Raw genomic sequence first — 14082 nt, 5'->3', positions numbered from 1 at the left:
TTTACTTCCTAACAAAAATATTCAGGTACGAATATGTGCATACTCGTATCTTCGTATGTATCTGCAATCTGTTTGATAGTATTTCTCGAAGAAACTATGACAATAAATTGATATTTGCACATGAATCCTGTACCTGCACCCTTAATATCCCAATTTCGCTCGAAAATATGTAAGCATTCAAAGAAAGTTATTGAAATGGCTACAATGCAACTCGATTACATGTCCTGAAATTAAATACTAACCACTAATTGTAACTTTTGGTGATTTTTCTAGCTAAATGGGATTTTTTTTTTCTTTCTGAATATCATCTTCATTCTAGAGTTCTGAAACACATGTATAACTAAACCAAATGCCTATTTCAGCCAGCCAGCATAGTTATTTCAAATGGCAAGCCACTCTGTTCTGAACTTGTGCAAGTATTGCTGTATCAGTGGCTATGTTCATGCCCAGTCTCATCTGCCTTTCCTTTAGTCTTAGCCAGCTTGCTTGCTGGGAAGTGCAACCTAGCAATCAGTGGTCGAGGTGCTCGTGCCTTCTGGTCGAATCCTCTAACACAAACATACCCTGATAAATGCATTGGATAACTAGTTAGTAAAAAGTGAAAGGGATAAATATGCTGAAAATAGTATGTGTAGATATGCAAGTTTGTAACAGATTTATGCTGGGAGCCTGGGATTATACTCTCACTAGATACATGGATGTTCAGTTGACTTCAATCATTAGGAAGTTTTAAGTAAAATTACTTGGATTTGGACTATTAAAGTTTGGAATTTGACATCTTCACATACCTTCCCTGAAGCAGTATTGGATTTCTTTTGTTGATAGGCCTAATGTAGAGAGAAAAAACACATCAAAATCATTTATTCTCAAAACTGTTTAAATAAATTAGGGCACACTAGTTTATCAGTCATTTCACCTTTGAATATTGTTGGTATTGAGGTTCCAAAGAAAACAGTTTTTCGAGGCAAATTCCACAACCAATCCCTTGGAACATCAATTGGCTTGAGACTGGACTCGTGATCAGCAAATACCTGGGAAATATTTTTTCTACTTTTAGAACCTCATCATTGTCACAATGGGACTAATAAAAGCTTAGAGTGGAAGTATTTTACCTCGTTAACCTGAAAGTATGTACCATTCAAAGGAAAGCTTCCTCTCATAGCTGTTCGGCATGGTATCTATTTACAACAATCTTATTAGATGATTGGTCCAAAGAAGATTGTTTATATTTGTCTTTCATCTATTGGCTGGATTTATCTAAGAGCATTATCACTAATAGTTCTATACTCATTATTACCAGAAGTGTCCCTCGAACAGTCTGGGAATGAGCTTCTTGTATACAATTGCATGCAAAACATGTTTCCTTGTTGCATAGTTCCCCAGATTCTTGGGAGCTGCAGTGTCTTTCTGGTGGCTGAACAGAATTTGCAGTTTCACCTGACATGTATGCCATTGCATGTTAAACTCAGCTGAGCAAGCTGAGCTAAGCCTTTATCCTGGATATCTATTTCTCAATTTAGTTGTTTTTAATATAATGCTAGTTCAATTTTAATCCCCTGCGCTAGCATGTTTTCTTAACTTCCAACCAAGGGAGTTTCATATACCCCCTTTTCACCTAGTTCCTACTACTATCATGAAATTACTCCTTGTAACTGTGGCATGCATAGGTCTGCTATACTTCTGTTATAAACACATGCTTTTTTCTCTAAAAAAATAAAATAAAATAAAATGTTGAAGCCTCTTCAAGAATCAATTTGCAACCTACAACTTCTCTATCTCTCATAGTTTTCCCTGCTTTCGGGCTGCATATGCCATATTCTGAGCTTAGATGCTATAGTCATTCCCTTAGTCCCAACATTCCATACCTGGTTCATGAAATTCTAACCATGGACATCAGCATCCAGGGTATAAGCCCTTGGACATCTGGGGTTTGCTTTCTTTACACTAAAATATACTCAGATATTTCAACAATTTGCAATACCTACAAATTACAGTGACTGAGGATGGAATGCTGTGCATTGACACATTATGAGATTTATGGTCTATTGTGTATCAATGAATCAAAGTTTTGTTTCATTACCAGGTGTCCATATTGCTAGAAGGTAGGAACATGGATCATCTGGTTCTCTTTTGTCCAACTGCAAAGAATTATAATTATTAGAAGATATTAGTTATAGTACACTTACAACAGACAACATAAATAAGCAAATGCAATCACTGACCTCTTTCAGAAGAGGATGAGAGTCTGGGAGCTCATAGCTGTAAAATGGGGAAATAAGTTAAGTAAGCATTATTAATTTCACAAGCCACTGCCACTGTTCCACTGTGTATAAGAGGAAAACTTATATTAGTTTTTATAAATACGTTTTTGTAGGCTGTACTTACACATAATGTTCTGTTTTGAGCCGACTAATATGTTTGAGTTTAGGTGTGGGAATGGATGCAGCTTGTGGAGTTAAAGTAATCAGAGCCTTTGACATTTCAGCTTGAGTAAGTTCCATATTGTTTTCCACAAACATTTTCAAATTTTGAACGAACTGTGTCATATTGAGGTCAATCTTCGGAATTTCATCAGGATCATCACCATAAGTATCTTCAATATCTATTTCTAGTGGTAGTTTCTCTACCTCTGGTGTGGTAGGCTCTTCGACAATTGGCTCGGGTGTTGCTGGCTCTTCAATAATAGGTTGAGAGTAGCTGCCACCAGACTGTGCTTCTGATTCTTCGGCAGTCTGAGGTAAGGGCAGCTGCAATGGATTGGAGGCACATATTGGGTTGTGTTCAGCTGCTCTGCTTTCCATTATGCTTACAATGCCTTTTTCCTCTGGTGCTGGAAGTGTAAGCCTTGCGCTGCAAAAAAATAAAAAAAGTATTTTATGCATGCTTTTGTAGTAACAGGAGAATTCTCCAATTTGGAAAACAAAGTTTTCTATTCAATGTGAACTGTTTTCTAATTTAGTAAAAAGAAAAGAAAAACACTGTTTTTCAAGATACAGGAATTTTGAAAATGTTATAAATGTGTTCCAAAATTTCCAAATGCAGAAACATACATGAGCCATCACTCAGGATCACCACCATCTACTAACCCCCACCCCCATGCCTACCTCCCACCCATCTACTTATCCCTTCATCACTACCTTCCTATCTCCATCACAAACCTACCTACATACCTTCATCACCACTACTGCCATTACTACCCACCACTAGCAGTGGTGCATTTATATGAAGAAAGTGATTGATTTTCAAATAATTTCACACTTTATAAATTGGAAAATAATTGAAGTTAAACATATATTTTAGTTTTCCTATAGAAAGTGAAAACATGAAAAACATTTTCTATAAGTAAACAGGTTAGATTATTTATTTATTTTTTGTTTTGATGTTTTTCCACTGAAATGGTATGCTCATGTTCAACTACTTTGTATTTTTATGTGTTTAGGAGAATCTACACTGGCTTCCCTTATGGGAAAAACAAGCTTGTATGGGTCAGCACATATGGATATTTGCAGAGAGTATTTATCAGATAGTTTCCTTCAACATGCCCCCAACCATGGAATAAAAACTTTTAATTTGCAGGTACACTACATGACTACAGCCTTGGTGTATAAACAATAATCTGAATAATGAAAGATGAAACAGAAAATTTAGGTCCAAGAAAGCACAAATAATAATGTACCAACCTTGCAAATGCACTTGCAAAATGTCTGCATTCTCCTCTCAATGGACATGCATTACAATTTGGTTTGCTTTTTGTACAAAAGACCTAACAACATTGGAAGTGATTGGTGTTAGCATTTCATTGAAATATTATTTGGCACTAGATGTCATCTATATCATTGACATACCTTTCCAAAGGTTATCATATGGTAATGAAGCTCATATCTGTAATTTGGTAGAATCTTAAATCAGTTGCTTCATTACATAATTGAAAGACAGATTTCTTCATTTACTCTCAAAGCATAGGTGGTGCAGTAACATGATAAATTCTATATTGGTGAATATATTTAAGCTGTACTTACAAAGTTTCTTGATCAAGCTTGCAGAGCCGTGGCCAAAGATATTTCTGAATGGATTCCAATATCGGGTACCTGTATAGTTAGGACAATCTCAGTTTTCACTGCCCACAAAACAGGAAGTTCTGCAGTGGTAAAATGCTTACATCTCTAGAAGATGCAGTTGTAGTGACTCGGGCAATGGCTGCAGAGGCACCCAGCCAAGTCTCACAGCAATACGCCCAACATTTGTGTCAACCTTATCATAAAATTTATATGTGAGTAAATTTCCATCATAATAATTCATATACTATCACTGATTGAAACTTACTGGGAAAGCCAGATGATGAAGTGTCAAAAGTCGCACACACTCCACACTCTTCAGACCCAACCCCTTGAAACTCAATAGATACTCTCTGTAAAGATATAAATGCACCAAAGTTTCTAAGATACTTGTGAATTCAAACACACACACGCGTTGCGCACACACACACGCGCATGCACGCGCACACACACACGCGCATGCACGCGCACACACACACACACACACACACATATATATATGTGTGTGTGTGTTTCTGTGGAGTTCATGCTTATCTTGAAAACAGTGCAATCTTACTTTGCTTTGTCTGGTGGAATATCTCTTAGCCATTCTAGATCAATACTTCCATGTTCTCTAACAAGACGATTAAGGAAATTCTGCAAAATTTTTAGCATTGTTAATTCACTAATATATGGAAACATGAATTTTTGTCCTTGCATTATTGGAAAAAAGCTGCAGATTTACAATTTATGGATGTACCTTTATTCTCTCTGCTAGCACGTTGTGCATTCCCCTTTCTTTGATGCTTTCAGCAACCTCGCCAACATCTGCAAGCCTTACTGCTTCCCAGTCCACAGTGTCCATTGTGTTCACTGTTCTCTCTCTTTTCTTACCATTAGCCTGTGCCTGCTGTCTTAAACTCTCCCAATGAACTTCATTCTGTTTCCCTTTCCCAGGTCTTCTCCTTTTCGCATTAGAGGGATTGGTGCTTGTTCTATCAACTATGTTACCTAACTGATTGTTTTGGCCATCTAAATTTGACTCCATAGACCCATGGTCAGATTTAAGTGAATCAACAGATATGCTGGGTTGCTCTGTGATATCTTGAATTTCCAAAGTCACAGGGCCATCTTGTTCTACCTTCAGGTTAAAGTTTCTTTCTTCAATATCAATCTGTGGCTCAACGTTGATTCCTGAATCTTCAATTTGATAACTTTCCGGCTCTTCAATAATTATACTTGTTCTCCCTTCGTCCAGCTTTGCACTTCTACTTGACTTGAGTGGAAATTTTGCAGCAAGTGCCATGAAAGCAGAACTGTGATAGTTGGTCAATTTCTATATTGCAACTAGTAGTTTTTATTTACTATGAGAAGGCTTAGAAAATAAAAGTCAAAATTATAAAAGCAAGAAGTTAGCAGACCTTGAGAGGTGATCTGAAACATTTTGAGTAAGAAAAACTCCCACTACAGAGTCTACAACTGATCCTTTCCAAGGAGAAAAGCGCCTGTCTCCTGTCCCATCGAAAACAATAGGGAAATATTAGTTTTAAATCTTAAATGGAGTATCAGACATGAGCTGTTATTTTGTCTCCAATGTTATCCCGTACTCTAGTAACAAAGGTGAAATATCAAAGGTCTATAAAGTAAATGGAAAACAAGCTGATGAAAACTCTAAAACATACACACTTTTAAATAGCATTGTATTTTGTGTCTAAAGTAGAAAATGAATCTATGAACAGAAGTTCAGTTTAAGCTCTTCAAAATCTATTGTGCTCCTTTGGTCCTAGTTTATGACTCTTTTTTGGGGGGATTATTTCATAATGTTCAAAATATTATACTCCCATAGTCCCAAAATATAAGTGGTAGTTGTGTTTGGCATGGGTTTAAAGAAACAAATGACATGTAATATACTTTCCAAGTTTGCACCTTTATTATTGTGTTTGTAAGTCTAAATCAAATTGGACCCCCTTGTTAAATCATTCTAAAAATTTAAAAGGCATAATGAGTAAATTAGAAAAAGGTAAAAAGTTAGTAATGTTTAAATAGTAAAATGGACATTATTTTGGAACATACTAAAAAGGGAAGTAGGATAAATAAAATGGGATAGAGGGAGTAGAATACTGCTTTTAACTTGACAGAATTCCATGATTAGGTTCTATTTAAGGGGATTTATAGCCCAATGGCATTTAAAATCACTTAATCTAGATGGCCTCTGGGGATGTTGAAGTTTGAATCATTACCCTGGACAAGACGCATACGTGCAATAAATGATTCTACTCTTCCATGAAACACTTGTCGCTCTCCTTCCCACCATTTTGCCTTTGTCTCATCTGTTCTATGTATGCCTTCACTATTTATATCTTGCATCAGAAGCATCCAAACTCTAGTTGTCTCATCATCAAGTTCAACTTTAGCCCTTGGTTGACGTTTTCTAATCTGACCAAATGCACCTTCAAAAGGCACAATAGTTCCATCTAGTTGATGAAGAACCATGGCATTGCTTTCTGCATTTATATTGAGATGATTGAACTGTTCTACAATTTGGTCAATTTCATCAACTGCATTTATATTGAGACCTGCACATGGTGTTGCCTGACAAAGTAAGCAAAACACAAATAGTTCTTTATCTAAAAAATGATACTGTGTGCTTTACATACCATTTGCAGTACTAATGGATTGATGTTGAGCATATATATTTGGGGCCTCTGCACCATTGACTTTGTTCCTTGCTTTCTTTTTTGTTATTTTTGGGGAAGTGTCAGTTGCCAGAGCTTTATTTGATGTATGGTCACTATGGTGTGGGAGTGAGAATGTCTGTCCAAATCCAGATGTTACTTCTCTCACATGCATCAATGCTAAGTCATGTACTTGAGGGAGGCCTGCTGACCTTTTCCTTTTCAACCTCCCTGAGTCAACAGATGTTGGAAGATATTTCAATTGCTGAAGGTTCTGTGCTGATTTACTTGTGACATTGCTTGTGATGACGCCTCTAGCATCACATTGAGAAGATATTGTTTTGTGTTCCTTCTCAGTTCCCTTTTTGCTAAGTATAGGAAAATGTATCTCACTGGTTCTGTCTATGTCATTTCTTTCTAATGGAAGAATTGCTGGGTATGCTTGCAAAGAATCGTATCGAATTTCCCCATCAATTTTGCTAAAAAGTAAAACTTCTTTGGCTAAGCATGATTGCTGTATTTTGGAGACTCTTACTTGCATTTCCTCGGTCAATAATGCACTGCTGCTACAGTTGAAACTGTTTGCATTCTGTGTTGCATGTTGAGCTTCAGTATACTCTGTCATATCTGGAAGGTTTTTCTCTTTATCATGAGTTCCATTTGAGAGAAGGATCTTACATTCCCCACTGGTGTTCCAATCCATTGATTTGTTGTCATATGTTGAGTCAGTCTTGCTAGGAGTTGAAGGCTCAGGAGTATGTCTTTCTGGCTGTGAATAAGCAGTTCTCAGTTCATGCAGTTCTTCATTTGCTTCTCTGTGTTGTCCAAGCTGTATGGTTGGCATTGATTGGTCTTGTTTGCAGAATTTTTGCACATCTGGGTCATCGATGTTTGAAGATGGCTGAGTGGAATTATCATCTGTGACTAGCTCCTCAAATTGAAATTTTAGATGTCTCCTGCAGGATCTTCTAGGATGAGAAACTGTTTTTGGCTCAATAGTTCCACAGCTTCCCTTTTCAGTCTGATCAATTGGTGACTTATTGACTTGATTTCTTTGAACATACTTTCTCTTGCCTGTTGGGGTTTCATTTGAGCTATTGGATTTTGTCTCAGGATCTGTAACATTTGAACCCTCATCTGATGGAGTGCCTGCAAATTTGTTGACTACTTTCCTCAGGATATTCTTCCTTTTGCTTTTTGGTGTTTCATTTGAACCAGGAGACTTTGTCTCGGGATCTATAGCATTTGAACCCTCATCTGATGGAGTGCCAGAAGAATTGCTGACTCCTTTTCTGCGGACACACTTCCTCTTGCATTTTGGGGTTTCATTTGAACCAGGAGACTTTGTCTCAGAATCTATAGCATTTGAACCCTCATCTGAAGGAGTGCCTGCAGAATTGTTGACTCCTTTTCTCCGGACACACTTCCTCCTGCATTTTGGGGTTTCATTTGAACCAGGAGACTTTGTCTCAGAATCTATAGCATTTGAACCCTCATCTGAAGGAGTGCCTGCAGAATGGTTGACTCCTTTTCTCCGGACATTCTTCCTCTTGCATTTTGGGGTTTCATTCGAATCAGGAGACTTTGTCTCAGGATCTAGAGCATTTGAATCCATGTCTGACGGAGTAACTGCAGGCTTTTTACCTCCTCTTCTGCGGACACACTTCCTCTTGCTTGTAGGGGTTTCATTTGAACTAGGAGGCTTTGTCTCAGAATTTATGACATTTGAACCATCATCAGATGGAGCAGCGGCAGGATTGTTCACTTCTTTTCTTCGGACATACTTCCTCTTTACAGTCTGAGTCTCCTCTACGCCAGAATTCTTCGGGGTTCTTGGTTTATATGTCCTATTAGGTTTGCCTTCTATGACAACCCTTGGCCTGTGCTTCTTTCTTCTTGGTTTCTGCTGTGGTGTCTTATTCAGTTTACTACCTGGGCTGTCCCCATAGTCAGGCTTGTGGTTCTCTGGCTCCTTCACCAGCTCCGACACCTCTTTCTTTTCGAGCTTGTTCTCCTCGCTATTTTCCTGAGCATCTCTTGGTATTAGTATCTGTCTATCATTATTGTTTAGATTTAGTTCATCAGAAACTTGTCCTCCATCTTTTGTCTTGGTCTGATCCGGAGTCCTGGGTGTAAATGGGGATGAGCTATTACTGCTTGAGGTCACATCTACAATTCCAGGAGGGGGATTCTGATTGAAAGGGATACTTGAGCAAATTGAGCTTCCACCTGCACAATGCATTTAATTTTCATTTTTTTAGTTCGAGGGAAATATTGTTGTGAGAAAAATAAGCAAATATATTACACTATATTAGTTGGAAGATAATGCTCAAATTGATACCTGACATCTTTGAAAAGCAGAGGGCATTGAAAGCTTCCTTAGCAGCTGCATTTCCAGCCGCACCAGTGCCACCTGCAGCATCCGCAAGTGCCAAGATATCCACAAACTTCATGTTGCTCAATTTTTCTGTGTCACCCGTACACAATATGTCACGCACATTCATAGCTTCTGCATGCGTTTGGGAATTTGCATTTGCAGGAGCTGCTGCTTCGCTCTTGTCAAAGCCCCCGTCTGTAAGTACATTCTTCACGCAATCCCCAGTTAAGCTGTGATCCTCGTTCGATTGCAAGAGTCCTCTTGATTTTAACTGCCCCATTTCGCTCACAGAGCATTCTTGAGAAACACTTTGCAACTCTAATGAGGCCTCCTGAGCTAGTTGATTTCCCTGACCACTTTCGCAGATCAGAAAACTGGGCTTTGCTGGGGTGGATGGAATCCAAGTTTTCTCTTTAGGGAAATCTTTCACTTCCGGAATGGAAATTTTGGAATCCATTTCTCAACTCAATCCTCAGATGTGAACACAGGTAGAAACCTGTTCTTTATTCCTTCTGCCCCTGTTTATTATTCCAGTAATTTTTTCTCCGGACACTCCCAAATTTGTAACTAGCTAAACATTCATTTCATAAAATCTCCTGATAAAAACAATAAAAATAAATAAATAAAAAATAAATAACAAATAATAATAATGATTAGAATTATCATCTTGGGATAATAAATTAGTGATAAAAACAGATACTAGAATTTATTTCTAGCCCAGAATTCTTAGTACACCGATTCCAAATTAACCTGAGATATCATCAGATGAAGTGATTCTATACACCACCTGATCTCTCAAACACAACCCCTCATTTGCAAATGGTGGTTGATAACTGAAATTCACCAACTCAATTGATGGTTTTGTCAAAAATTCTTTTGCTAATTGGGTAGTAGAAAATTATATGTAATGAGGAATGAATACACAGGTTATAGAAACACAGAAATAACACAAATTGATCCCCACCGTTTATCCTACCATGCAATTTTTTTTTTTTTCCCAAAAGGAAAAAAAAAAGCACAGAAAAGCATTATCTGTATGAATTATTTACTAAATTTAGCAGAGCAAAACCAGAGTGAGTATTTCTCACCTGAGAAATGAGCCATTGCTGGAGAATTACCGGTGATCTCAGCCGCTCAGGGAGAGCAACTTGTGAAGTAAAGCAGTGTGACAGAGGCTGAGAGTGTTCTATTCTAGGACAGAGAGAGAGAGAGAGAGAGAGAGAGAGAGAGAGAGAGAGAGAGAGAGAGAGAGAAAGAGGGAGAGAGAGAGAGAGAGAGAGAGAGAGAGGGTATGAAAAAAACCAAACCGAAATAGCAGGCTTTTATATTACTTAGACTGGTTGGAAGCTCACTCAACTGGTTACTTGTTTTACCGGTAAACACATATAATATAATATAATAATAATAATAATAATAATAATAATAATAATAATAATAATAATAATAATAATAATAACAATAATAATAATAATAATTTATTTCATTTGGTGTGTAAGAACTAACTAGAGTTTGGGTATTAATATAATTTTCTAAATTTTACAATAAAAGGAACTTGTGAAACAGTTTTGCATGATGCACACATATTGCTCAATTACAGCTAAACTTCCCCTCTTAAGTTGATGTTTGGCTAATGAGATGGAATAGTTGGGTGGGAGGATTGATCATTAGTGTAAGAGGGGCTTCCAAATCTTACTCCCTCAAATTTACTCTCTGATGTGGCAGGTATTGATAGGTTATTTTCTTCATGTGGACCTTTGTAAATGTGTTTAAATCAAAATTTTAAGTGAGAGTAAAATATGAAAGTAGAGAATGAGAGTACATATAATATTTTCCATTAATGTAATTTTAAAGCCATACAATGAAAGTAGTCAGCGAAGCAACAACGCGTCAACGCATAACGTATAACGTACGCGAATTTTAAGTAAACTTGTCATCGAAAGGCGAGAAGATTGATACGATTACATTAATGGTCTCACTGAATTAAGTTAACAAAAACATTGTTGTTGTTCCTAAAAGGTTGAATCTTCAACCCCAAGGGCCTGACATAGCATCTGAGATGATGTAAATCATGGTAACTCAGTTTTATATTAAAATTTTAAGTGTGGGAGTAAAAGATGGGAGTACATATAATATTTTCCATTAATGTAATTTTAAAGCCATACAATGAAAGTAGTTAGCGAAGCAACAACGCATAACGTATAACGTACGCGAATTTTAAGTAAACTTGTCATCGAAAGGCGAGAAGATTGATACAATTACATTAATGGTCTCACCGAATTAAGTTAACAAAAACATTATTGTTGTTCACCGAATTAAGTTAACAAAAACATTATTGTTGTTCCCAAAAGGTTGAATCTCCCCAAGGGCCCGACATAGCATCTGAGAGGATGTAAATCATGGTAACTCAGCTTATATCAAAATTTTAAGGGTGGAAGTAAAAGATGGGAGTAGAGAATGGGAGTACATATAGTATTTTTCATTAATGTAATTTTAAAGCCATACAATGAAAGTAGCTAGCGAAGCAACACCGCATAACGTAAAAATGTACACGAATTTGAAGTAAACTTGTCATCGAAAGGCGAGAAGATTGATACAATTACATTAATGGTCTCACCGAATTAAGTTAACAAAAACATTGTCGTTGTTCCCAAAAAGTTGAATCTCCAACCCAAGGGCCCGACATAGCATATGAGAGGATGTAAATCATGGTAACTCAGCTTATATCAAAATTTTAAGTGTGAGAGTAGAGAATGGGAGTACATGTAGTATTTTTCATTAATGTAATTTTAAAGCCATACAATGAAAGTAGCCAGCGAAGCAACACCGCATAACTTTTAAACGTACGCGAATTTTAAGTAAACTTGTCATCGAAAGGCGAGAAGATTGATACAATTACGTCTCACCGAATTAAGTTAACAAAAACATTGTCGTTGTTCCCAAAAAGTTGAATCTCCAACCCAAGGGCTCGACATAGCATATGAGAGGATGTAAATCATGGTAACTCAACTTATATCAAAATTTTAAGTGTGAGAGTAGAGAATGAGAGTACATGTAGTATTTTTCATTAATGTAATTTTAAAGCCATACAATGAAAGTAGCCAGCGAAGCAACACCGCATAACTTTTAAACGTACGCGAATTTTAAGTAAACTTGTCATCGAAAGGCGAGAAGATTGATACAATTACATTAATGGTCTCACCGAATTAAGTTAACAAAAACATTGTCGTTGTTCCCAAAAAGTTGAATCTCCAACCCAAGGGCCCGAATAGCATATGAGAGGATGTAAATCATGGTAACTCAGCTTATATCAAAATTTTAAGTGTGAGAGTAGAGAATGAGAGTACATGTAGTATTTTTCATTAATGTAATTTTAAAGCCATACAATGAAAGTAGCCAGCGAAGCAACACCGCATAACTTTTAAACGTACGCGAATTTTAAGTAAACTTGTCATCGAAAGGCGAGAAGATCGATATTAATTAGACAAGAAGATTGATACGATTACATTAATGGTCTCACCGAATTAAGTTAACAAAAACATTGTTGTTGTTCCCAAAAGGTTGAATTCCAAAGGCCTGACATAACATCTAAGATGTAAATAATGGTAACTCAGCTAAACACAGAGATTAGACCTTTGCTTACTGCGCACAAGGAGCCCTATCAGTTTGTGAGGTTGTTCCCTCACTATTGCTAGTGAGACTCAACCTCAGGTTATTGTTTTCAAACTTCAACCTTGTGACCAACTGAGCTGCCAATGCGGACTAAGTTAACAAAAAAACATGTTTGGTTGATTAGACGCAATAATTAGACAAATAGTTTGAATGTTTGATATAATTTTGAAATATTACAATAAAAATGACTATTAAATCAATTATACAAAACACAGATACATTAATGAATTACAACTAAATTTGAATAATCGCGCAATTAGTGATTCCCATTTAATATGCGTGCATTTTCTATTTAGAAGGAGACTGCAATTTAATTTTTAAAATTTTGTACCTTAAGTATTTGAATCAAATGTGGGTGCGAATGGATAATATAGCCTTTTTCTTTAGAAGGCCACCGGAGCTTCCGGTTTTGGAATGATGGAGTAGTTGTTTATTATTTTTGTTCGTGGGCCCTCCATTCAAAAATTAGTTAATAGCATCACTGCCACCACCACAACTACAACTGCCAAATCTTTTTGGTTCCTCTCTCTTCTGTGCGATTAACACGGAAGATGGGGCATCTCACTTTTGAAGCACAATAGTAACTTCTGCCAAGTCATTAGAGTTGTTTTTTCGTGTACCTTTTTTATTATTAGGTTTATTGATTTTTATTAAATTAAAATTTTAGACCTAATAACAATTATAATATTTTTTAAAGAAAAAAATAACAACTTTATAATATATTTAAAATTGTATTTAACTTACTACTTAACTCACAAAACTATAATATCAACTAATAGACAAGCTACCATGATTAGATTGTAACAAATAATATCATAGACCAGGATCCATGTTAAATTATGAATCCAAGTTCATAAAAATAATACATTAGATTTATAAAAATAATACTGCAGATTCTTTAAAATGATACCGATTAATCAATCATCACTTAAATATATAATTTTTTTTTATTTCTTTTTATATAAATAAGATCAATATGTAAAAATATAGGGAAAAGGTACAAATAGGCCATTAAACTATTTGTGGGTTAGCAATTAAGCCACCGAACTCGAATAAGCTCCAAATTGATCCATGAACCTGCAAAAAAGTGCAATTAACATTTTTAACAGGTTAACAACAAGTTACTGCTGACTAGGATGCCATGTGTAGGTCAAATGCTTAGTTTTTTTTTTTTTTTTTTTTTTTTTTTTTGTCAAATGCTGATTAGGATAATAAAAATAATAAAATAAAAATTATACGAGGCATCCTAGTCAGCAGTAACTTGTTGTTAACCTGTTAAAAATGTTAATTGCACTTTTTTTGCAGGTTCATGGATCAATTTGGAGCT

The 14082-nt window shown here is 36.2% G+C and overlaps 1 protein-coding gene and 1 long non-coding RNA gene across 2 annotated transcripts; one reads left to right on the top strand and one right to left on the bottom strand.

Moving 5' to 3' along the window:
- Nucleotides 1-157: 157 nt before the first annotated feature.
- Nucleotides 158-10258, bottom strand: LOC109149422 (protein ROS1-like). The gene is made up of 20 exons (XM_019297190.1): nucleotides 10175-10258; nucleotides 9051-9682; nucleotides 6692-8938; nucleotides 6275-6610; nucleotides 5456-5546; nucleotides 4795-5350; nucleotides 4612-4691; nucleotides 4324-4408; nucleotides 4160-4251; nucleotides 4020-4088; nucleotides 3846-3882; nucleotides 3681-3763; nucleotides 2386-2850; nucleotides 2223-2259; nucleotides 2081-2138; nucleotides 1298-1437; nucleotides 1113-1178; nucleotides 917-1031; nucleotides 789-827; nucleotides 158-564 (listed from the first exon to the last, which is right to left on the bottom strand). Exons 2-20 carry the CDS (start codon nucleotides 9541-9543, stop codon nucleotides 428-430), a joined length of 5226 nt encoding a protein of 1741 aa, XP_019152735.1. The 5' UTR covers nucleotides 9544-9682; nucleotides 10175-10258; the 3' UTR covers nucleotides 158-427.
- Nucleotides 2431-4124, top strand: LOC109149439. Its single transcript, XR_002048959.1, has 3 exons — nucleotides 2431-2490; nucleotides 3440-3576; nucleotides 4044-4124. It is a non-coding gene; the product is annotated as an uncharacterized LOC109149439 (long non-coding RNA).
- Nucleotides 10259-14082: the final 3824 nt, after the last annotated feature.

This window comes from Ipomoea nil, unplaced genomic scaffold, assembly GCF_001879475.1.
Source record: "Ipomoea nil cultivar Tokyo-kokei standard unplaced genomic scaffold, Asagao_1.1 scaffold0268, whole genome shotgun sequence".
NCBI lineage: Eukaryota > Viridiplantae > Streptophyta > Magnoliopsida > Solanales > Convolvulaceae > Ipomoea > Ipomoea nil.
The sequence above is the reverse complement of the archived record's forward strand: the minus strand, read 5'-3'. Positions and strand labels throughout refer to the sequence as shown.